This window comes from Vombatus ursinus, unplaced genomic scaffold (assembly GCF_900497805.2).
Source record: "Vombatus ursinus unplaced genomic scaffold, bare-nosed wombat genome assembly UNPS02014812.1, whole genome shotgun sequence".
NCBI classification, from domain to species: domain Eukaryota; kingdom Metazoa; phylum Chordata; class Mammalia; order Diprotodontia; family Vombatidae; genus Vombatus; species Vombatus ursinus.
Window position 1 is genome coordinate 93,529,825 of NW_020954590.1, and position 26,385 is coordinate 93,556,209.

The 26,385-nt window shown below is 35.8% G+C and overlaps 1 protein-coding gene across 3 annotated transcripts in view; it reads right to left on the minus strand.

Annotated features, from left to right (window-relative positions):
• Positions 1-26,385, minus strand: part of LOC114054118 (eyes absent homolog 1) — a 161,194-nt gene that overhangs the window by 34,073 nt on the left and 100,736 nt on the right. For all 3 annotated transcript variants that reach the window (XM_027877251.1, XM_027877250.1, XM_027877249.1), the window contains exon 10: positions 18,509-18,598. In XM_027877251.1, the coding sequence (XP_027733052.1) occupies positions 18,509-18,598 (90 nt within the window). The remainder of the gene's footprint in view (positions 1-18,508; positions 18,599-26,385) is intronic.

Sequence of the window (26,385 nt, forward strand, 5' to 3'; positions counted from 1 at the left end):
AGATAGATAGATAGATAGATAGATAGATAGATAGATAGATAGATAGAGGGCATAGGGTGAGCTGAAAATGAAGGGGTCATATCTGGAGAATAAAATTAAGGGGTGAGAGAGGAATATACTAGGAGAAGGAGAAAGGGAGAGGTAGAACAGGGCAAATTATCCCACAAAAAAAAAAAGGAAAGAAAAGGTTCTTACAGTGGAGGGGAGATGGGGAAGGTGAGAGGGAATGATTGAATCTTATTCTCATAGGATTTGACTTAAGGAGGAAATAACATACACACTGAATTGGGTATGGAAATCTGTCTTACCCTACAGGAAAATAGGGGGGGAAGGGGACAAGAGAGTAGGGGAATGATAGAGAGGAGAGCAGATTGGGAAAGGGAGTAATCTAAAGCAAATACTTCTGAGGAGGGACAGGGTCAAAAGAAAGAATAGAATAAATGCATGGGCGGGATAGGATTAAGGGAAATAGAGTTAGTTTTTCACAGCATGTCTACTATGGAAGTGTTTTGCATAACTACACATATATACCCTATATTTAGTTGCTTGCCTTATCAGTGAGGGTGGGTGGGGAGGGAGGAAGGGAGAAAATTTGGAACCCAAAGTTTTAAAAACACGTTTAAAAAAATGTTTTCACATGCAACTGGGAAATAAGAAATACAGGAAATGGGGTACAGAAATCCATCCTGCCCTACAGGAAAATTGAAGGTGAAGGGGATAAGAGAAGTGGGGGAGAGATAGAAGGGAAGGCAGAGTAGGGGAAGGGGTATTTAGAATGCATGCCATCTTGGGGTGGGGGGAGGGGTGAGATGGGGTGAAAATTTGGAACTCAAAATCTTGTGTTAATAAATGTTGAAAACAAAAAAATAAATAAAAATTACAAAAAAAAAAGTTGAAATACAACTTTGGTGATGGTGGCACAAGATAGTCACATGGGGTACATAGCTCATTCAGCAACCCCTGTCTCTACAATATTTCCTCCTCCTCCTCCTTTTCTTCTCTCTCTCTCTCTCTCCCTCTCTCTCTCTCTCTCTCTCATTATTTTTGGCCCTGTGCCTCAATCTAACTTTTTCTGCTCCATCATCATCTCTGGCTTTCCAGGGCTGGGCCACAGACATGTTATTTTGGATGAAGCCCCAGGAATAACTAAGATTTTGCACAGAGTCTCACATGCAAAATATTAAGTTATGGCAGAATTTTTCTGCAAATATTTACATTGCTTTGATAGCATAGTGGTCATACTTTTCCCTCAAACCTTTCACTTGTGCCATAATTATGTAAAAACACACTATCCTATTCAATTTAGTTAGGAACATTAACAGAAAAAGAAATTAAGACTGTTCCAATGAGTCTTATTATCTGTACCAGTAGAACTTGCCAATCACAGTGATGTAATGGTAACACATTGATCCTTTGTATTTCTGAGCTACAAAACTTGAAAAATAAGCTCAAATAAATCTGTAGTCTTTGGACAGGAAGTAGACACACTGACTTTTAGTTAGTATACATGTTCTAAAAGGGAAAAAATGAATAATGTTGCAAACATGGCCTCAAAAAAGACAACAGTTACAAATCCTAAATTTGCTAATTATCCTTTTATGTTTGCTTTGGTTTCACCTTTTAGCATAACAAAACTAACACCACACTGTGATAGAAGGTTGGCCTTGGAGTCAGAAAGACTTCTGACACTTAGTAGCTATGTGAACCTGGGAAAGTCACAAACTCTCTGGTCTTCAGTTTCTTCATCTACAAAATGAGGGAATTGAATTCAATGACCTTTAAAGTCTTTTCTAGCTCCAGATCTATCATCCTGTAAACTATTTTAATACCTTGTTTTGCAAAGTAACAAAAAAAGAAAAGAAGCCCACAGCTTGAGAACCATCTATTTACCATCAGTTACTCTCTATACCAGTGTCTTTTAGTCTAGCTAGAAATTAGCTAACAAAAGGAAATAATCAGAGGATTTTGTTTTCATAGCATAAGGAGATTATATTTACTGCTCCATCCTTTATACCCAATAAGAAAGGAATCTGTTTGTATACCTCTGCATACAAGGCTTTAAAAAAAAAAGATCCTCAGACACTTGACACTTAACTAGCATTAGATCCTGGGCAAGTCCCTTAACCCTGATTGCCTCTCCAAGAAAAAAAAAAAAGAACCAATCCTTTTTAAATATGAAAAATGTTCAATCTTGTGGCATGCTTAACATTAGGGCCCTTTGGCAGTATTTTTTGAGCCATATTCACAAAAAAGTCTGTGTAATGTATACATATTACTTCTGACAAGTGAAGAGTAATACTTTAAAATCACATCACCCCATAAAGCAGGGCACTTTACACTGTCCTATTCTAGGCAAATTCGATAATACAGAAAACTTTATACAGTGATTAGTGTTTGAGTGACAGAGTTTTTTTTTAAAGAGTGCTGGACCCACAGTGGCTTTGGGGGCAACTTCTGGATTTTCAAATATTTTTATAACTTCTTTTTAAAAATAAAGCAAAGTGGAGAGTTCCTGAACTTCTTTATGATTCAGAGGTCGGGGTAGAAAGAAAGGGAAGTGGGAGAAGAAGAAATTGAGACAAAAGATGTGCAGAATCTTGCTTTTAATTAGCCCTGACAACTAAATCTGACATATAAATATGAGCCACTATAGTTTAGAAATTTTTGATTATTAGTTGATTTACTAAAACCAGATTTTTACTTTTATATTCCTCTCTGAAAAAAAAATGACAATTCAATCGCTCTTGTAAGCATTTGCAATTACTGATGTGGAATAACGTAATTCCACTTCAGTTTCTAAATGTATAACAAAAAGTTAAATAGAGGTACTAAAAAACTTAAATGCTGCTGAGACCTGTTTCACCCATTATCAAGAAATTCCTTCCAATCTACAACAGGAATCCATGTGAAAAAGCAGGTTCTATGGTTCGCAGCTTCTCAATACTGGCACTCAATTGGCAGAACCTGTCATCCCTGTCTCATTTGCACTTTGTGACCTGCACATTTTCTCTGCTTTCCCACCACAATTACTTCATGCTGAAGGGAAAAAAAAAGGCGCAGATTACCTGTGGGGTCAGGCACAGGATATAAGGAACAAAGAGAGCTCTTGAAATCTACTTCATTCCATTTGACAATTTGTGGATGAGCAAGTCAAGGAATTATAACAGACTTTGATGACATTTTTCTTTATATACATTTTAACTAAAGTTCTGTTTTATTGCAGGTAAGCAACAAATGACTTTGATAACATATATATGTGTATATATGTAATATATATGGTCAAAAAGACTGAATCAGAATGAAAGAAAAGAAAACTAGATTTCAAACAGAAAATTCAAAAAGAAACTTCACCTTACCAGTGTTATTAGAGGCTGACAATTAAAAAGCGTACTTCAATGAATTTATTTTAGCTTTCTTTATGGGATGATCTAAAAACAGTAATTAAAAAATAAAACTCTGTTTATACTAGCTTGGGACCTAGCTTGCCCAAGATTGATTACATTATGGTAGATCAACTGACCTAAGCTATTAACTATACAAGCCTATTACCCTGTTTATACTGATAGTTATAAGATAGAGTGGCACAAAGTGCTTTAGAGAACCACATTTATATTATATTTCAACATTTACTGAGAGTTTCTGTCGATGATTTGTTAAGAGTAACAAGCAGAAGTGTTTAAGTTATAGGAGAGTACTGAATCAAATTATAGATAATGTTTGGAGTATATTCCAAATCCTGGGATCCTTAAACTTCTCTTCTAGAATATGAAACATGATGAGCGAAGGAAGGAGGCATGTCCAAGATGATATTTTGAAATACATTTTCTATAATATTCATATGGGGGATTTTGCTCTCAAAAACCAACTGGGTTTATTTTAGAATAGGAAAAAGTCATTCGCCTATCAGATTTAGCATGTAATTAACTGGTCCCCTTTCCAATGACTTCTTCTAAAGACAGTTAGTGCTTGGAAAGTGCAATGTTAATGCAAAGTGTCAGTTTCACTATATTTTAAGAACTTAGCCTTTCACACTACAAATGCTGTCTTTATCTTATGACTATGTTATATGTATATAAATACTGTGTGTGTGTGTGTGTGTGTAGGAGAGGGATGAGGAAGGTAACTAATTAAAAGCAGAGGGATTTTTTTTTTATAAATGCAGCATTGAAAGAAATGAAGACAAATGTGAAGTTGGTCAAAAACAGGTCAAAAATTAAGACACAATTCCACTGAAAATTCTAGTACATATTAAGGTAATATCAAAATTAGTGCTTTCTTAATCATTCACATTTTTTTTTACTTATTCAAGTCTCAAGTTTTTGTTTATTATGAACATTTAATGGATATATCAATTTACCCTTATTTGCTAAACATACTTAACATTTAGGCATAAATGTATATTTTTTCTGTATATTTTTTTTTGAGAGGAGGGCTTCTTAATCTTTTGTATGTCCTGGACCCCTTTTGATAGCCTAGTGAAATTCATCAACCCTTTCTCAAAATAATGTTTTTAAATGGATAAAAATAAATATATATAAGATTACAAAGGAACAATTATATTTGAATACAGTTATCAAAAAAAGAAAAAGAAAAAGAAAAGTTCGTGGACCCATAGTTAAGAATCCCTAAAGAAATTAAATGCTTTTTTTGCTCTTATTTTAGTGTGTACAACATGAGGGAATTAAGTACAGTGTAGATTTTAGAGCACATGACTCTCTAACCACTCAGTATTCATTCCATAGGAGTCTGCTACTAGGTGAATATAGTAGCTTCTTTGGCAATTAGTCTAGGAGCATGAGAATTTTTGTATACATTTGCATAGATCCAAATGAAAAGAAATAGAAGAAATAATTCATTAATATTCAACAGTCTTCTTATCTAAAATTGTTTAGTATATATTAGATGGAAATGGGAAAAAAGTAAGAGTACAAAGGTTTCATTTGTATGAAATGTAAGAATTGTTATCCAAAGAACTAAAAAAAAAAGTGAAAGAAAAGAAAGTCACTCATATTCATGGCTAATACAAATGTCTTTTGAATGCTGAGGTAGAACTGCTCTCAGAAACACGTCTTTGATTTACTGCTACTCCGATTACTCAATTTTCAATGGGTTTGCTCATCATTTTGCAAACGTAATTTGTCACTGGCACCAGTCAATGCTCTTTGTAAATTCTGTGGCTTTTCTTTTAGATCTATTATTCCTGCTGAGAAAATCTACTAAAGAAGAATTTTTCATACTGACACCCACTGTAGTCTTGCTGTGAATAACCACATTCCCATAAAAGTCATTCCCTTTATTGCAAACTTGCTGCCAGAAGCAAGGGAAAGACATCCAAGCCAGGAAACCTTTTATCCCTTTCTGCAATCACTTCTTTTTAACCCTGTATTCCATTCAAAGAACTGAAGAAAGGTGGGGGGAGAGGAAAGGCACAAGGCCTCCAAGGTCAACTTCAGCTACTCAGTCAATGTGCATAAAGTCAGCCCTACTGCTCTAACAACACAGGATGTGTGTGTGTGTGTGTATAATATATATATTATATATATATATATATATAAGTATGTGTGTGTAGAGAGATAGATTGTACATGCTGTTTTTCTTCCAAAAACCATTTTTTATTTGAATATGTTAATCTTATTAATATATTTATAAAGCATGTTAGAAAAATTATCAAGTGCTTTTATGCATGAAGCAATTAAAGCACCTAGACGTTAAAAGAATCCTACCTCCCTTGTCCCCTACCCCCATCTTGATCATGGAAAATTCAAGTGATTCCATTCAATCCTTCACTCCAGATGGATTAATCTTCCTTAGAGAACAGATCATCTTTCTCCAACGCTCAGTAATGCTCCATTGTTGGCATTCAAGGCTCTTCACAATACAGCACTAACATAGTTCTGAAGTTCATCCCATAGTGTTTCACTTTATATACTCTAAGATTGAGCCAAATTATCCTTCTCAGTCTGAGGAAAAAGCCTTATGTTTCCCCCACATTCTGAATCTTTGCTCATATATTTTTTCTCCTAAGCACAGAACTCCCTTTTTTCTTTTCTTATCGAAATCCTACCCATGTAAGGCCCAACTGAAATGCTACCTTACTCTGGAAGTCTTTCCTGCTACCTTGTCATATATTATCTTTTCCTTCCCTGTAAATCTTTTTTTTTCAGTTTTATTTATTTATTTGTTTTAGGCAATTGGGGTTAAGTGACTTGCCCAGAGTCACACAGCTAGGAAGTATCAAGTGTTTGGTCTGAGTCCAGATTTGAACTCAGGTCCTCCTGACTTTAGGGTCCGTGCTCCATCCACTGCACCACCGAGCTGCCCTCTTCTTTGTAAATCTTAAAGTACCTTGTTCATACTTGCATTAGCAATTATGTTCTCTTCTGTATCGTATTCCATGTTTGTATGTCTACTCTCCCCCAGTAGCATGTAAACTCCTTGAGGGCAGGAACTGCACACACACACACACACACACACACACACACACACACACATTTGTGTATTTCTTCCAGCAGCTAGTATGGTGCTAAACTCTGTAATATAGACAATAAGTGCAAAAGTTCTGAGGTCACTGAAGTGCATGATGGTTGGGGGAGGCTTTAGGGAGGAGTCAGGAATTGAATTGTAGACAGAGCGAAGAATATACAGTTTAAGGAAGAGGAGAGAATGTTAGCTAAGGCACAAAGAGATTAGCATGTTTTATGTCAAAGGAGGACATAGGAAAGGAAATTGGACTGACGGGTTCATATTGGAAATTAATAAAACATATAATTGGATAAGTAAGGTGGATACTGATTATAAAAGACCCTGTATGCTAGAGACTGGAGATTGGATTTGATCTAATATTAATACATATAAATATTTTGAACAAGACAGTCAAATGATTAAAATTATTTTAAGAATATTAATTGAAGAATCGTGTGATAAACCTCAAGGAAGTTGTTTGATCATCTAATGTAACCGATTAATAAGAAACAAGAGAAGGGCAGCTTAAGTGAAACTAAAAGATACTAAAATCAAAAGAGGAAGGCTTCTCTAAAGCAGAACAGAACCTCTACAGAGATTTATGGGAAAATATGGAACTGAAAATCATAGGACAAGAATTCCTGGATGGGTTGCAATGGGCAAGGCTGACAGGTAAGCTCATAACAATGAGCTGTGCCACAATAGTACCAGCATTCAGAATGCAATAGAGTGGGGGAGACTACAGGCAGGAATTTCATGCAATTCAACAAGCATTTATTAAGTATCCATTAGGTGCTGAGAGGCAAGGCATATAATAATAAAGTTGGCAGAGCTCCTCGACCCCAGGGAACTTAAAATAGGTGGGAAAAGACTTCAACAAAAATGAGTATGATGCAAAGAAGAGTGTGATAGGAACAAAGCTCTCTGAGAAATGGAGAAAGAGGCCACTTTTTACTGGGGACCCCAGGGAAGGCTTCATGGAGGAGGTGACATCTAAGCTGAAAGAGGGCTTAAAAGAAGATGATTCAACAGGTGAAGGTAAGGGGTAAGTATTATCTAGGCAGGAAATGACATGGAAGAATGGGGAACAATCTAGTTTTGCAAGGGTGTAGTATGTGAAGGGAAATTGTATGAACTAATGCGGAAAAGGGAGGTTGGAACCAGGTTCTGGAAGGCCTTAAATGACAAGCTAAGGACTTTGTAGCTAACTAACACAGTGAATAGAGTACTGGGTTTGGAACCCGGAAGATCTGCATCTCAATCCTGCCTGAATTACTTACTGTTGATGTGACCTTGGCCAAATCCTCTCAGTCTCAATTTCCTCATTTGTAACAAGAACTCCTACTTTACTGGGTCATTGGGAAGATCAAATAAGACAATATCTGTGAAGCTCTCGCCAATCTTAAAGCAGTACATAAATATTAGCTATTGTCACCATCATCACCATCCTTCTCCTCTTCCTCATTATTCTATTGGCAAAGGGAGCCACATATTTTGGAAAGATTTGGGAGAGATGGACTGGAGAGGAGAGAGAATGAGGCTATTCTAATAGTCTAAGAAATGTGATGAAGGTCTGAACTTCTGTGATGAAAGGTACTATCTCTGTGAAGGGAGCAAAGGGACGGATGTGAGTGAGAACTGTACATGTAAGGAATTATTATTATGATTATAACTTAAATAGCTATATATATTTTTGGAAGTGGCAAGAACTACTCTACTCATTGATGATAAGTGCTGCTTACTTGAAAATTTAGATAAATTTATTTTTGTAAAATAAAAGAAGTAATATGACATATTTCCTTAATAAGGAAACTATTTTTAGCTTTTCACACCTTTGATAATCTCAGTGCTTATAGGCCAATCACCTTCTGTTTTTAAATTGAATTTTCCCAAATCTCCTCACCTAAAATGACTTAGTCTTTTTCTAGTAATTCCCTGTCTCATCAAAACTGGATTTAGATAAATTGAAAAACACCCAATCTCAAATAAACCACTTGGGAGCTTTACCAAAGGACAGAATCTTAGACTTGAGAACTTTCCATAGGGACTATAATAGAGGATATGGAAAATTTCAACCATTTTTTTTGAGAATGAGGAAATAAACTTAAAAATTAAACAATATCAAAATGAGCTTCTCCCCCCCATAAAGTCATGCGAGATCACACTAGAATCATAGCTTTTTTTTTTACCCCTCCAGTCTTTAAAAAAAAAAGTTTGCATATTGAACTGGGTTGAGCTCAGATAGAGACTTTATTGTAATAGTGCTGAAATAGGAGAAGCCTCTTGAGACTGCAACTGAAACACACTTTGGGAAGTTGGAGTTACAGTACTTCTGCCCTATTCAAAGTTTTTTTTTTTTTTTTTTTTTTTTTAAGGAGGACACCTTATTTTTTTTTCTACTAAGCAAATTTCCCAGCAAGGTAAAGAAATGTAATTTTTTAAAAAAATTGCTCTTCCTCAGATTAAAATAATAGTACACACCTGTCAAAATCAAGGATTTTAGTCTAAATCAAAAGCCTGTCACAGATTACACTAAAAAGCCATCAGTTCAGACAGCTGAAATGTAACTTTCTTTTCACCATATATGTCTAAGATTGACAGCAAGTTTCTACATCTTCCTGCTCCTGTTCTGTGGATCAGGTATATATCCACATTAGGAGAATTCTCTTCCCTAAGTGGTACACTTTAATTTAACAGGGGAGACATAGCATAAAATGTTTGTTTCATACCAAAAGAATATTGCCAAGTTAAGGATGTGAATTCACAGGTGACTTGATGTCAACCTTTCTTGGAATAATATAGTTATCCCTTCCACATTGCAACTTTGCCTGCCGTGGTTCTGATTTGTTGTGAGTCAGCATACAAAACTAAACAGAAGTTTTGGGGAGTTTTGTGGAAGCTGCAGATGATACAAGGTTTAGAAATTCAGAAATGCATAAAATATATGCATAGTATTGTATGATATCAACCCAAATTTTACAATAAGGTATTGTAAACACCTCACGAAATAAAAAGAAAAAATTCAGACTTGTTCTCTGGTATGAAGGGAGGGCCAAAAACTTTTTATGCAGATTATCCAGATCATGGGGGGCACCATGCCTCCTAGTCTGCACAACAATGAAAGGATAACTATATAAATTACATAAATATATAAACTAAGAATTTATATTGTATCTGAGAAAAGAAAATAATTTTGTGCAACTCTAAAGTAAAAGAAATATTTAGATGGGAAATAATAGTCCTCAACATAGATGCTGCTTAGAGAATTCTACGTTAAAAGTCATTCACTTGGTTATTTAAAATGATGATTACAAGACCCTATCTCTAGAGCTAGAAGTCATAGCAGCAGAACCTGAGAGGCTACCTGGTCCACCCTCTTCACTTTACAGATGAAGAAACTAAGGCACAGGAAGGTTAAATGATTTGTCCAATGTTGCAGTATAAAGTGGCAGAGCTGGGATATGTGCTTTACATCCAACTAAAATCCTCTGACTGTGGAATTACTGTGCTTTTTACTATTTCATGTTACCTCCCTTAGATCATCTAATCTAGCTCTTTTATTTTATACGTAAATAAACTGAGACCCACAGGGTTGAGTGACTTGACCAAGGTCACATAGGTAGTTTCTGTATTTATAAATTTCAATTGTTGGGCAGCTAGGTGGCACAATGGATAGGGTGCCACTCCTGGAGTCAGGAAGACCCGAGTTCAAATCCAGATTCAGATACTGGTTGTGTGACCCTGGTCAAGTCACTTAACCCTGTTTGCCTCAGTTTCCTCATCTGTAAAAATGAATTAGAGAAGGAAATGGCAAATCACTCTAGTATCTTTGCCAAGAAAACCCAAATGGGGTCATGAAGAGTCAGACACAACTAAAAAACAACTAAACAACAAATTATAATTGTACTTGGTTTCTCACATATGACATTCTCTATCTCCCAACTCCATTCCTCTGTACTGGCTGTCCCTCATAGCTGGAATGCTCTCCTTTCTCACCTCCACCTCATAGCATTCCAGGTTTCCTTGAAGACTCAGCTTAAATTTCATCTTCCCTAGAAAGTCTTTCTTGGGGGGCAGCTAGGTGGCACAGTGGATAGAGCACCAGCCCTGCATTCAGGAGGACCTGAGTTCAAATCTGCCCTCAGACACACAACACTTACTAGCTGTGTGACTGTGGGCAAATCACTTAACCTCCATTGCCCCCTTTCCCCCGAAAAAGAAATAGAAAGTCTTTCTTGGTTCCAACACCAACCCCTTTCTCTACTTTACATTCCTCTCCCCTACTTTCCATCTTTCCCTCTGAGGTTCTTTTCCATTTATATTGCATGTATCCTATATATATATGGTTATTTACATGCTATCTCCCTGGCTGGAATGTAAGCTCCTTCTTGGGGGGTGGGGGATAGAGATTGTGTTTGCTTTTCTTTTGCATACCCAGAAGTTAGCACAAACTTATCACATAGTTGGGTTCAATAAATTCTTATGGACTGAATGATTACCTGCATCACAGGATTATTGTGAGGATGAAATGACATAAAGAACTTTGTAATGGTTGCTGTTTGGTCGTTTTTCAGTCATGTCTGACTCCTTGTGACCCCATTTGGGTTTTTTTTTGGCAAAGATACTGAAGTGGTTGGCCATTTCCTTCTCTAGATCATTTTACGGATGAAGAACTGAGGCAAACATGATTAAATGTCTTGGCCAGGATTATACAACTAGTAAATATCTGAAGCTAGATTTGAACTTAGGTAGATGAGTCTTCCTGACTTTAGGCCCAGTGTTCTATCAATGTTCCATCTAGCTGCCTGCTTTGTAAATAAGGTTATCCAATTTTAGCCACAATTATGAGTTTTTTTGATTCAGCAAGAGTCTTTTCTGGCAGGTATAATATCGGGTTATATGTTATTCACATAATAAAGACAGGTATAGCTGGGGTCAACAACAGTGACCTCACTTACCATTACAGAGCAGATAGCACAAAAATAAAGGAAGTTTGAGGAGGGTAAGCTGTGGTTGGTATAAGTGTGCCTGGAACCCAGTGTCTTTTCCAAATTTAGTGTTATTAGTGGTAAATTTAGGGCCTCAAACCCTTCAGCCCTTTCTCCTCCCCCATTTACTGTCCTGAATCACACCCCTATCCCTTTTATAGGGTATAAGAAGTTTGAGAAGTTTCACTGGAGAAGAAAATGCAAACCACTCCAATATCTTTGCCAAGAGAACCCCATGGACAGTATGGTACATAGGGTCAAGAAGAGTCGGACATGATTGACTGACTGAATACCAAGGAGAAGTTGGAACAGTGGTTCTCAAACTTTTCGGCCTCCCCTTACCTCTTAAGATTTCTCAAAGAGCTTTCATTTATATGGGTCATAGATATTGATATTTGCTGGATTCGAAACGAAAACATCTTAGTATTATTCTGAAGATAGTTTTGACCTCTTGGGCCTCATGGAAGGGTTTCAGTCTTAGAATGTTATTTGTAAGACCTCAGCTCTCATGTGCTAATTTTCTTTGTAAACCCCATTGTGCCTAGAATACAGTAGGTATGCAATAAATGTTTGATGAATAAATGGATTTAACTTGTGGTAAATCTCTAACCATGGGTTAAACTTTTATCATGTTTCTAACACAAACTGAAACAAAATAATTATTAAATGAGGCTTTGAATGTATTTTCATAACTTTCAGTTTTTTGCTGGAAATACAACAAAATCTTATGAAGATGAAGTAACAGGCATAATGTTAAAAATTCAATAATAATAACAATAATGGCAATAGAATGATTTGTCACCTCATCAATTACACTGTTGGCAAAAACTTTTTTTTTGTGATTAAAATAGGTATGTTTAATTCTATAATACACACAGGAGAGGAAAAGAAAGTGAACCACACAAAACAATGGATAATAAAAGATCACTTCTCTTTACAACTGGAATACATTACGTCAGAATCACAATTGTACTCAGAGTTAGAAGGGACTTCAAATACCACATAGTGTGTCCAATACATACATGAACAAGAATTTCCTTCACAATATACTGCCAAAGTGGTCTTCTAGGCTTTGCTTAAAGACTTCCAGTGCAAAGAAATCCACAGTCTCTGGAGTCAGGTCATTCTAATTTTGTATATCTCTAATTATTAGGATTTTTTTTTCTGATATCACACCTCATCTGCTTGTCTGCCATTGTCACCCACTGCTTTTACTTCTCTCCTTTAGGACCAAGCAGAACAAGTATAAACCTTCTTCCACATGACAGCTTTTCAAATAGTTTAACACATGTTCCAATGCTACCTTCTACCATGTCTTCTCTAAACTAAACATCCTATTCTTTAAAATAGTTTTCACATGGCATGATCTTAGAGTCCTTTGACCATCCTGGACATCCTCAACTTATTATTCCTAAATTGGGGGGGGGGGAATCCTCAAAATGGAAAACAGCACTCCAGATGTGGCATAAGTAAGGCTATAGTGAGGGATATCATCTCTCTGGTTCCAACCACTGTCTCTCATAATGTAGCTATAGATTGTATTAGTTTTCTTGGATGCGAAATCATACTGTTGACTCATACTTAGTTTGTAATTCTCCAAAACTCTCAGGTCTTATAAAAACAAATTGATATTTAGCCTTCCTTCCTCCATCTGGTTATGAAGTTGACTTTTTTGAACCCAACTTAAGCAAGTTGGAGAACATCCAGAGAAATCAGCATGCTGGAGGGCCTTGAGTTCATATCATGTGAGGACTGGCTGAAGGAAAAAGGCATATTCAGTTTAAAGAAGAAAGGACTCATGAGGGACATTGTATAGTGAGGACTGCTTTCATGTATGAGTTGGATTAGATGGCCACTGAGATAATTTCAAATTCTCAAATTCTGTAATTTTGGAAACTGCCTTTTATTAAATTAGGGATACAGAAATTATGGCCCACAGGCCATACAGATCCAGCCTACCACCTGTTTTTGTAGGCCTTGCAAGCCAAGAACGGTTTTTACATTTTCAGATAAAATTTTGGTGGTGTGCAGATTTGGCCTGTGGGCTTTAATTTGCCAACCCTTGAATCAGAGCAAGGTTATAGCTTATCAAGATCTTTTTGGATCATGACTCATTCAAAGTATTAGTTATCTATCTTGACTAAATTTTTGCTGTTTGTCTGTTTAATAAGTACACTGTCATCCAAGTCATTGGAAAAATATTAAACAACAAATGCCAACACTAGATTCCTGGCCCACTATACTAGTTACCTCCTTCCAAAGCAGTAGGAAATCATTAATGATTATTCTCTGGGTCTAGATGCACATCAGTTTTGAATCCAATTAACTGAAGTATATTAAAGTCTACATTTCTACATTTTGTCCATAAGAAGAGCATGAAAGATTTTGTCAAATACTTTACTAAATAGTATTATCTGTATATAGCATTCCTCTTTTCAAAAATTATGAGCTTACTCTGCTATGACTTGTTCTTTTTTTGCGGGGGGGGCAATTGGGGTTAAGTGACTTGCCCAGAGTCACACAGCTAGTAAGTGTCAAGTGTTTGGTCTGAGGCCGGATTTGAACTCAGGTCTGCCTGACTTCAGGGCTGGTGCTCTATCCACTGTGCCACCTAGCTGCCCCTCTAATTTTTGAATAATAGAAAACCAGATAGTTTCCAGAGTTCCCATACAAGAGGACTAACAAAATAGTCTCCATAGTTTCATAATTCCTTGGCCTCTTTTGAGGAAAGTGGAAAACTTGCTTGAAAAATTCTATTTGTCTTTGCCTTAAAGACTGTTGATTATTATGAAATCAGTTTTAGCATATATTTAAATACCTCACTTTCTGATTTAAAGCTAAGAGGGACCTTTGCAGATGAACTTCATTTTACTTAGGAAAAAGCTGAATCTCAGTGGGGCAAGATAACCATGTTCAAGGTCACTAGCTAGTAGGTGATAGAATTGGAACTCAAAACCTGATCTTTTGACTTAAAAAATTCACGACTCTTTATACTATTCCTCAAACCTTCCTTCTAATCCTGGGAGTATAATTGCTATTTCAGTACAAAACACTTTAATTAAAATTCTATATCTAGTGTGGGTGATTATACTTTAAACAAAACTTTTTCCCCCTTTCATTACCAATAATACATAAATGTGAGATTAAAAAAATTCTCAAGTTAAAATGCTAAAGTATACAACAAATAATCATCATCCATTTTTGTTAGGTTACAAATTATGAAGGTTTATCTGGAGTCTGGTTTGAAGTCTTTTGGGAAATTCTAACACTGACATAATTTAAAATTCTAGTCCAGGTAATGACAACATCTTACTGTCATGCTACCTAGTTGGAAAATATTTAGGGCATTGGCTGAGGTGCGGGAAGTTTTAATTCAAGATTTATTTTTGGCTTCTCAATTTCCAATCTCCTCTTACCTCCTCCCCCCACTCCCAGTTTCTTTGTTCGCTAAAGGGCTGTTCAAAGGGTAGAGAGTGGGGGTAGGAACAAGAGAACAGAACAAAGTAGAGGTAGTAGCCCTGAGGCAGTAAAGGCTTGAATGTGGCCAGTCTTGAGTATCAAGCATAATGCCTACTGCCTGCCTTCAACAGAGTTAGATACAGTGTCAAAAACACCAGCGATCATCATAAGATTTAAATTGGGTGACATTTTTCAAAATCAAAGAGAAAAATATAATTATAAGCCTCTGCTTTATTATTATTATTTTTAAATATTCAGGTCTATACAAAATATTTTTTCTCTTCCACCATGGAAATGACTCACAAGAGAACTAGTTGGTGACAAGTTAAATGAAAACATTAAGGTTTCCTAAAGACCTTTCTTTCCTGCACTATCTGGAGACATACACTATTGTCTTACAAGAAGCATCTGATAGAAAGAACTCTTTCTCCTTTCAGTCAGAAAGAGTAATAGTTCTTGTAAAGGAGCTAAGAAACTCCAATTCCGTACTGTCATTCTTAATAAATGACTTCCATATAAGTATCATCATATTGCACATGGAGACATTTATTGTAAAATGATCTGCAGGACGTTCCTCAGACTCATCAATAGGAAAGTCAGAGTATGTAATAGAATTGCAGCCTCTAATATTCACTGGTGGAGAAATCATAAATTCTAAAAATAATTTGACTTATATGTCACTCATGAGCTTACATGTAAAACATTTTTAACATCACAGAACAACACAACCTGCCTCTTTTCTTGGTTTGGGAATGAATGTCAAGTAAGATTTATTTATCATGATGTTCTATACATTTTTAAACAAAATTAAATGCTCTCCAAATTTAGTTTAAAAAATGAATTTCAGTTATTGCAGAGGCCTCAAAATTCATTAAAAAAATCTTATCTTAAGCCGGTTTATTATCCTTTAGCCCTTTTAAGTTCACCCAGCAAATCACCATTTTAAATACATACCAAGATAACACAAATGTTACTGGCAACTCTTCATTCAGTGTACTTCATTATGCAGAATATTTAATATGCCAAAGATGTAGGAGAAAAAAAAACTAAATTATGCAGAGGGGTAGCTGGCAGCAACTTAAGTTTTTATAAAGAGAACTAAGGCCAATACTTTTTTTAAAAAAATAGAGTTCAGATATCACACTTCAGGTTAACCAACAAATTGTTAACCTCCTTGAAATTACTTCTACTGTAGGCTTAAAATGCTAAAAACATACAATTTAAATAAATTAAGACATTCAAGTCCCCTACCACAACACACTGCTAATTGGAGTGTGAAATCAGGCATTACCACATCATTCCTGCCTGATGAGATAATTTTGGTCCTCTTAAGAGCATTATACCAATATATTTATTTTTGCCACTAAGTAACATTTTCTTAAAGAAATCAAGTATGACCAATAATGGATTACTCTCCTGTTGTATGACTTATGAGTTCAACGAAGGCCTGAAATGAGCACAAAGATGAACCTACTTATTCAAATGCTGAAAAAAAAGACTGGAGCAAAGTACTGGGAATTTCTGACAACGCATGCCAAAGGAACCTATTTGTTATACATTTCAGAATGTACTTAAACAAGTCACGACTGACTCACCAATAAGGAAAGAAAAAAACCCTAGAGAATCAGCTTTCATAAGACAAACATTTTATGTTTTAGTTAATGTTTCATTAACCTTAAGAACAAATGTTAAAAATTTAGTTAAAATATTTCAACATTCTTCCTTCTAACCTACTCAACTTTTCAGAAATATTCAGCATTAATATTGCTTTTAATTTGATCCTACATAAATATTTTTTCCTTTATTAAAGCACTAATTTTAATATACTTTCAGCTTTGGAAAAGTACTGTTTCAAGTGATGTCTACACACAAATCAGTGTGGCTGAAATCTATCAAGAAACAAACAAAATCTCAAACTAACCTGACTGAATTTGTGGGGTTAAAGTATACATAAGGCCAATGCCAGGTTTCCCAAATTTTCACTTTACAACTCATTGTTTTGGCATCTTACAGACATAGATTTGCCATTTTATAAGCTATGGTTAAACCATACCAAATTATAGCTAATTTCTTCTTGATGTGTGCTATTAACACCCATTAACATCAATAAGAGTTACATGGTTGTATCCAGGACAGAATTAAAGACTCTTCTGTATCATTAGAAACAAATGGAAACTTTGTAAAAGGCAATTTAATGTACTAGTAAATTATGGAATGACTTTTGCTGCTCTCTTATGGAGAGAAATACAACCATGAATTAAAAACATCTTTTGAAAATAAGTATAATTATTACTCTTTTCTAAAAGCCTGAAAATAAATTCTGAACACTCCACTCACTTCTAGAACATTTTTTTGCGTTAATCTGCAATGTCTTACATTTAGTTTTCTTAATGAAAGCAAACACTCTAAAATGCAAGAAATCTTGTATTTTACTTTAAGTGTAAAAATAAATACTTCACTTAGGAATGGAAGAAAAAATAAAGCACATTTAAATAATTTTATTGCACTGTAAGTTGCCAATTCGTCTGTGAGTAGTTTCTTCGCAGATGAAAAGAAATCAAAATATAGGACAGATGTTGAGCAAACCACATTTAAGTTCTGTCACACACTGGCATTTTTCAAATGATTTTGACTCATCTATTAAATAAGGTGCATTTTGCTTGATTTTAAAAAGGGAAACATGAGGAAATATTTAAAGGCCAATTGCTGCCAATTAACTTTGATCAGCAAAAGTTGTATTTGAATCCTTCAGATTCCTTCTCCTGTCTGAAATAACATACATTTATAAATTCTAGCAAAACAACAACTTGATGATTAATGCCTGTTGGCAGCCCTACCACAAGCTTGCTTAACGGCAGGATTTTAAATAAACAACTGTCTATATTAAGATAAGAGTGAAATGTAGCTTTGGTCATGTTTTGTCATAATGAAGATAGAAGCAGCAGCCATCTTTGCTTTTAAAAGGTGAACTACCTGAGATCACAGAAAGATCAGCTCCCTCAGTGACCATAACAGTTTTCACCGCAATCGCTCAAAGTTGTCAAGAGGGAAAAAAATCATAAAATAATAAGAAGGTCACTGGCATCTTGACACATGGATTGCTAGTGCTGCGGATGCTGGAAGGCCAAAAAAGAAACCTCATTATCTTGAGAATTGAGCCTGCTATCAAGCAGGGCAAGTCTGCAATGGAATATACTTCTGAAAGGGACAACATATGAAAAATATATGATTTGTTTCTGGCTCTAAGGCTGAACTTTCTCATACCAGAAGGCAACTGAGAAATTTGCAGCTTCCTATTAAAAATCTGTAGAGGTCAAAGTTTAATATTTAATGTCTAGATATTAAATTTTAATGTTTATATATAATTATGTCATAGCCTACTTTACATACTCATCTATTCAGATAAGAACATGAGGAAGACTTTGACAGTAAAATGTATGGATGTAGTTAAGTTCAAATTGTTTTACTTCATATTTATTTCACCAGCCCTATTTCCCTTAATGTAATACTCCATCATTGCTTGTCAAGACTACCATTGTTTCATGTGATAGAACAGGGAACAAATGCTAAGTGGCTGACATAAAATAATTACTACTTACTTCTAAATCATTAAAGAACAGATGTGTGTCTGCCAAATTGAAAATCATTTCTTCCATTCTCAGTCCAAGTGAAACAGAAGTAGGTGGATCCTAGAAAAAGAATTTTTAAAAGTCAGTTACATACCTCCTTCTGTTATATGAAATCTTACATGATTTCAAATGAGAGCTGGCTCTTAGTGCAGGAGAAGGAACAATAAGAGTTTTGAAATGCAAGCAAAATTTAAAATGTGCCTTTGAGTATATTAATGAGCATCTAAACATTATATTACAGAAGCAACCAAATGCCTCAAATGTTACTTTATGAGACTTGACTTTATGAGACTTGACTGTCTCACAAAGAAAATAATTCTTGACCATAGCACTACAAATAATTTAAAATTTAAAGACTCAGTCATATAAAGTACAGCAAAGCCAGTTACAGAAACATTTGTTTAAAAGAAAAAATACTACATGCTCAATAAATCCAGAAAACCAACCACCCTCAATAACTTTACAACTCACTGCATTTAAATTCTAAATCATAAATACCAGGAACTAGCTATAAAGAGTTGAATTACAAAATGGATTATTTTACTTTCAATATATTGTAGTAAGAAAACATGATGTCCATTGGTAACAGTATTTACTCAGAAAGCCAACCAGGTCTGAGCCATTACAGGAAACAAGTGATAGCTGCACTGCCCCACCATGATTGCCAGGAGCCATACAGGCACAGAAACTTTGCCATTTGGGTGACAGCTACCCAGCCAACACATAGTCAACACTACAAGACACAGCCATGTCTGTCAATCAACAGATGGTTGTCCATGACAGAAATGTACATTCAGTCTGCCAAATGATGCCTAGGAAATCTGACCCAGTACCCAGCAAGGACTGGGAAGACAGACTGCTCCATCCTCCCTGCTCCCTACCATTCTTTAGATTCCTCTTAGCTGGTCTGAACCAAGTATATCCTTGGGATTCTCTGGCACTGAGGGCAAACCCATGTGTTTTTCATGATGTAAAGTCACTGGAGTTTCCCTTTTCAGATCTTTTATTAAATCAAGGAATCAAAGGGCACTGTGTAACAATGATGATGGACAACCTTCTCTGAGAAGGGAATGGAAGAGAAATACAAAGTGTTGTTATATGCCTTTATGACAGTCTAACAACCATAGCAATACTACCTTACATTGGCATAGAAGTTTAACTTGCTAAGAGTACTTCCACAGCTATAATTTCTATGCTTCTCTAACATCCTTGCCAAGCACACAAGTAAGTTATCCCTGTTGGAAGGGGAAGCTGGGGCATGAAAAGGTAGGACTTCTCTATATCACATGGATCTAGGAGAATCACAGCAATGTCTGTATGTCTTACATAAGGTAGATACTTAAAAAAATGCTGTACTGTGTTACATTGTGCCCCAGGCAGAAGAATACAACCTCAAAGAGCTGGCAGAATCACTGCTCAAGTTTATTTTAAATTTCAAGTCTTTGTTCATCTCCTTTTCTTATTCTCTATCTACCCAAATCCAGCTGTCCCTTCCAGGCTCATTTGGAGGCCACTTCTTCAAGGATTTGAGAGGTAGGATACTATAATTTTAGAAAGAGTGCTGAACCAGAAGTCATGAGATCTGGGTTCAAGTGCCTGCTCTGCTGCTAATTTGCTTTGTGTCTTTGGCAAAGTCTTTTTTTTTTCCTTCTGGGTCTTATTTTTTCCAATTATAAAATGATAGTGTTGGACTAGATAATTTCTGAGGTTCTTTTCGAATCTAAAAGGCTATGATTTTATGATCCAGCTCTACCAACTTCAACCTTTTCTGAATTTCCATAGCATGTATTGCCTATACAACTAAATTCAGCATAGAAACATACACTGCTATGCATTTTGCCATATTTATTTGTGCACTTTCCTACAATTCTTTTTAATTCAACAAGCACTATGCTGATCCTGGGAATACACAGAAAAATGAAAAACAGTTCCTGCCCTCAAGACATTTACAGTCTCAGTGGGGTAGGGGGAAAGGGGGAGGAACTTGTAAGTACATAACAGGAATCTAAGTTACACAATGGATATTGCTGGACCTGGAATCTAGAAGACCAGAGTTTAAATCTAGCCTCAAACACTAATTAGCTGTGTAACTTTGGGTAAGTGATTTCACCTCTGTCTGCCTCAGTTTCCTCATCTATAAAATGGAGATAATAAGGGTTGTTGCGAGGATCAAATAAGATTTTTGTAAAGGACTTTGCTAACTTTAAAGGGCTATATAAATGCTATTATCAGTAATAGTAGTAGTAGTGGTGGTGGTGGTTGTGGTAGTGGTAGTAGGAGTAATAGTAATAGTAATAGTAGTAGCAATAGTAGTAGTAGTAGCAGCAGCAGCAGTAGCAGTAGTAGTAGTAATAGTAGTAGTAGTAATAGTAGCAGTAGTAGTAGTAATAGAAGTAGTAGTAGTAGTGGTGGTGGTGGTTGTGGTAGTAGGAGTAATAGTAATAGTAGTAACAATAGTAGTAGTAGTAGTAGTAGTAGCAGCAGCAGCAATAGTAGTAGTAGTAATAGTAGTGGTGGTGGTGGTAGTGCTAGTAGTAGCAGTGGTAGTGGTGTTAGTGGTAGTAGTAGAAGCGGCAGTGTTAGTAATATTGGCAGTTAGGTGGTTCAGTGGATAGAGTGCCCAGCCTGAAGTCAGGAAGATTCCTTTTCCTGAGGAACTTCCTGAGTTCAAATCTGGCCTCACTAACCTTACTAGCTGTGTGACTCTAGGCAAGTCACTTAATCCTGTGTGCCTCCATTTCCTCATGTGTAAAATGAGCTGGAGGAGGAAAGGGCAAACTACTGCAATATCTTTGCCAAGAAAACCCCAAATGGGCTCATGAAGAGTCAGACATGACTGAAATGACTTAACAACAACAAAAGTAGTACTATTATCATTATCATCATCATAGTCAGTATTATTACGTGAAAGCTAGATTAAAAACATCTAGTGGGCAGTAGTATGACTCATAATAATAGTAGCTAGCATTTATATAGCCCTTTAAAGTTTGCAAAACTGATTACTTATGTTAGCTCCTTTGATCTTCACAATAACCCTACAAAGTAAGTGCTTTTATTATCCCCACTTTACAAGTGGGAAAACTGAGGCTGACAGAAGTTGATTGACTTGCCCAGGGTCACACAGCTAATATGTATCTGAAGTAGGATTTGAGCTCAGTTTCTTTCTTATTCTGAGTCTGGCATTCTATCCACTATGCCACTGAGTTGTCTCTACCATTTTTATCCCTCTCAATGACTACCACAGGAGAAAAGAATTCTATGTAACAGATAGAAGTTAGATAATTTCCCCCATTCCTTTGAAGTTTATCTTTTTAAAATGGCTTTTCAAAACTTTTGTTGTTTTCCTTACAATAGTAGGCAATAATAAGGTTGTTACCTGATGGAAACAAAATTGTTGCAATAAGAGGAAGGGGGCCTGGCTTACTCATAGCTTTACCACAATCAGCATTTTGCTTGTATGAGTTCAAGGTCAGGTACAGGGCAGCAAAGACAGTCAGGCACCATTACAATATCATGTAATGGCTTCCTTGCTTTCTAAACCAGAGAAGTTTTGAACTACCTTTTAGAATATCACTATTTTCCTCATCTCTTATCATACTTAGTCCTCTACAAACACATTTGTTTGACAGTAGGGAAAGGTGAAGCAATAAGAGACTAGAGAAGAAGAAAAAACTGTTAGTGTTGGGTAGAGAGAATAGGCAAAGCAAGAAAACAAAGGTTTTATGAGTTGGTGGAAAGAAAGTCAAGAAAGTTCAGGAATGACAGTGTAAAGCCTGAACCTCAATGAACATAAATGATGCACATGGATAACTAGGACTTGCCTCTAGTGGAAAACATTATCTCAAACTTTAAGTTTAAAAGTACTTGAAATAAATCTTAGAATTTTTCAAGGCTACTAGGGAATCGAGGGTCCATCTAATCCAATTCTTCTCCCCCTCCCAATAAAGAAAAAAAATTACTTCATCAGTGTTCTCACCAAGCGAATATACAGCCTCTGACTGAAGGCTTCCAAAAAGAGGAAATACATGACTTCTCAAGGTAGCTCATTGAACTTTTGGATAGTTTTTCCTTATATGGCACAATTTTACAGTCAGTGACCCAGCATTTACTGTAGGTGGGGTGGTCACCTCATTTTTCTTACTAATTCTCATGCCAAGTTCCAAGGCAATCACAAAGGTTATATTTTTATATTTCTTCATGAATTAACATAAATGTACAACCTCTCTTTAATTATTAAATAAATCAAGCCTAAACTTGTATCTTTGTAACTCCTTACTCACTGCTCCTAGTTCTGGAGCCAACCAGAGGAATTTAGAAAATGCTAATGAGTTTTAAATATCTATTTATAAATTTATTATGGTTTGAAAAAAAACTAGAATGTTTTTATAAGGATTTAAAGTGAAATAGGGTGCTCACAAAAACCTTGGTTTTTTGGGACATTAGTCCTTTAGTTGAGGTAAGCTGACTTTTCTAAAGGCACAAGATATCCTTAAGTACACTGGAAAATTTTAAATGATCAAATGTTATGTCAGAGCCAAATTAGCTGGTAATGAAAACTTAAACAGCTGTTGCTCAAACTAAAATACCAGGTTGCTATGTTGACTTACTTTGATTTATCACAGAATCAGGCTAATAAAAATGACATGATGTGTCATAACTATGTTGAAATTATTTTATTTAGTAACAGTATAAGGATTCATTACATTTGGTTAAATGCCAGTTGTTACTTCTTAAGTAACATAATTCTCTAAGACATAGTCTTATCACTGATTTTACCATTAAATGAAATTTCAAATATGCAACACATTTTCTTCATAGAAAAGAAATCAATTAGTGTTTGGTTTTATGGTTATCAAGTAATGGATGCTGACAAAGAATATAAATGATTAACAGAGAACTGATAGTCAGATAAGGAAATAACAAATGAGCTCTAACATGTCAATGATAAATTTAAATTACCTGGCCTGGATGAACTAAATCCTCTGATCCTGAAAGAACTGGCAAATGTGACTGCTGAGCCACTTTGTCAGGGATATTTGAAAGCTTGTGGGAAATAGGACATGTGTCACAAGACTGGGGACAGGCAAATGTCATAATTTTCAAAAAAAAGGAAGAAATTTTCAAAAAAAGGATTCTGAACTAGGTGAATGGCTGGTCTCAATGAACAGCTCCTAATGGTTAAGTGTCAAAATGATAGGTGATTTTCAGGGGATTTTGCCAGGGATCTGTACTAGGCCCTGTGTTTTTTAATATTTTTATCAAAGACTTAGATAAAGGCAGAGATGGCATGCTTATCAAATTTGCATATGACAAAAACAGGCAGGGTTAGCTAACTCACTGGATGACAGAGTCAGGATCTAAAAGGATCTTAACAGTCTACAATCAAGCTGAACATAAGATAAAATCTAATAAGGATGAATGTAAATTATTATACTTAGGCACAAAAAAATCAACTGTACAAAGAGAGGTTAGGGAAAGGATGAATAAAGAGCACATGTTCTGCAAAGGGCCTAGGGTTTCAGTGGATTACAGGCTCAACATGAGTCCACAGTGTAATGTAGAAGCCCCCCCCCCAAAAACAAACAAACAAACAAACAAAAAAGAAACCCCAAAACAAACAAACAAAAACCTAATGAAATCTTGGGCTGCATTAAAAGTCGCGTTGTTTCCAGGAATATGGAGGTTATAAGCCCACTGTCCTCTGTCATTGTCAGACAGTAGATAATTATTGTGTTGTGTTCTAGGCACTACAGTTTAAGAAAGGATATTGATGTGGTGGAGAGATTTTAGAGAGGGCAACCAGGATGGTGACAGTCTTTGAGTTGATGTTACATGGGTATCAGCTGTAGTTACTAGTCATCTTTAGCTTGGGAAGAGGAAAGGAACAAGCATTTATATAGTGTCTACTATGTTGCCGGGCATTGCACTAAATACTTTACAAATATCTCATTTGATTCTCACAACAACCCTGTGAGATAGGTGCTGCTATTATCCTTATTTTAAAGTTGAGGAGACTGAGGCAAACTGAGGTTTAAGTGACTTGTTCAGGGTCACACAGGTAGAGGTCAGATTTAAACTCAAGTCTTATCTGCAGGGCACAATAGCTGTCTTCAATTTGAAGGGCTGTCATATAGAAGAGAGTTCATGATTGTTTTGTTTAGCTCTGGAGGGCAGAACCAGTAGAAATGGATGGAATTTGCAAAGAGGAAAATTTAGGCTTGCTTGATGTCATGAAATTAGAGCTGCCCTAAAGTAGAATGGCTTGCCTGGAGAGATGGTGTTCCCCCTTCTTCAAAGTCTTCAAACAAAAGGACAACTACTTGTTGGATAAGTTCTAGTGGAGATTTTTCTTAGTGCATGGGTTGGACTAGAGAGGGTTGCTGAGATCCCTTTCCAACTACCAAATTCTGTGACTCTGAGACCTTGTTTAAATTAACTTAAAGGATTCTCTCTTTTGGTAGGTATTTGTACTTATTCTGAATAGTTCTTGATTTTTCTATTAAGAATATCTATTCAAATACCCAAGAGAACAGTTCCAAAAATCACTTAAAACCATATAGTTTTAAAACAATAATGAATAAACCCTTTTTTGTTGTTGTTCAGTCATTTTAAGTTATGTCTGACTCTTAATGGCCCAATTTGGGGTTCTCTTGGCAAAGAATAAACCCTAGTGATCTTGTAATCTGACCATCATATTTTATAGAGAAAATGTGGATTGCGAGAAGTTGAATGACTTGCCCAAGGTCACACAAAATGATTGAATTGCATTTAAAATCAAGCAGTGAGCATAAGACTTTCAGTGGCTCTTCACTGACTATTGAATAAAGTCCAAATCTTGCCAAACTTGACTGTCTACCTTTCTCCAAAATTGTCCAACCTTTCCCAAGCATTTGTTCCCACTGTCCAGAATGTACTTCCTCTTCCCTTATTTGCTTATTCAAATGCTTATTTATCTTTCAAAGCCCAGCTCTAAGACTCCCTTTGACAGGATGTTTCCCTTGATGCCCTCTTCTCCCCTCCCTCAAAGAATTTGCAGCACATCTCTCAAAGAATTACATTTGTACCTTTTGCTTGTCACATCCTATTTTATTTTTTTATTTATTATTTGTCTTGTATTTCCCATTATGCTGTAGGAATGCAGCAAGATTACTTGAAGGCAACAATCATGTATTATTTATTTTTGTACTCCTGAGTGACTTAGCACAACGCCTTAATCATTCTTAGTCAATGTTAGTAAAACAAAACAAACCAGAAAAGAATTACTTGTTTCTAAAAATGTCCTTGCATTCTTACAACCTCATATCAGGAATAATTTTATTTTTTTTCTAGCTCAAATTTATAATATTTTAATAGCTTTAAAATGTCTAACATTTTTCTGACCTGAGGAATAAGATACAGCACACTACTAACAACAATTATCAAGTAAATAATGGTTTGAAAACAGAGCTTGGAGGAAAAATGTGCAAATCAGTTTTAAATGTGATAACTTTCATACACCAAGTCTTTAATCTAACATTTTTTATGTCTTTTATGATAACAAATGCTGAAGTTGCAGCCAGGAAATGATTGCTATAGAAGCTTCATCTTTAAAGCCATAGTAGAACATCCAACAAGATCAGAAGACAGTTAATTATTAGGTTCATCCACTCTGTGTACGCTAAATTCCTACTTAGTAATATTCCTATGTTTTTATAGAAGTGGCACAAGGTTTCCCTAGTAGCTCCAAACAGGAAGTCAGTGATGGCTGAACCTCCCTGACTGTGCTCATCTGGAGCCAACTCTAGCCAGGCACTGAATTTCTATAGCCTAATTCTGTCCACCTCACTCTCATGTTACTTTAGGAAGGG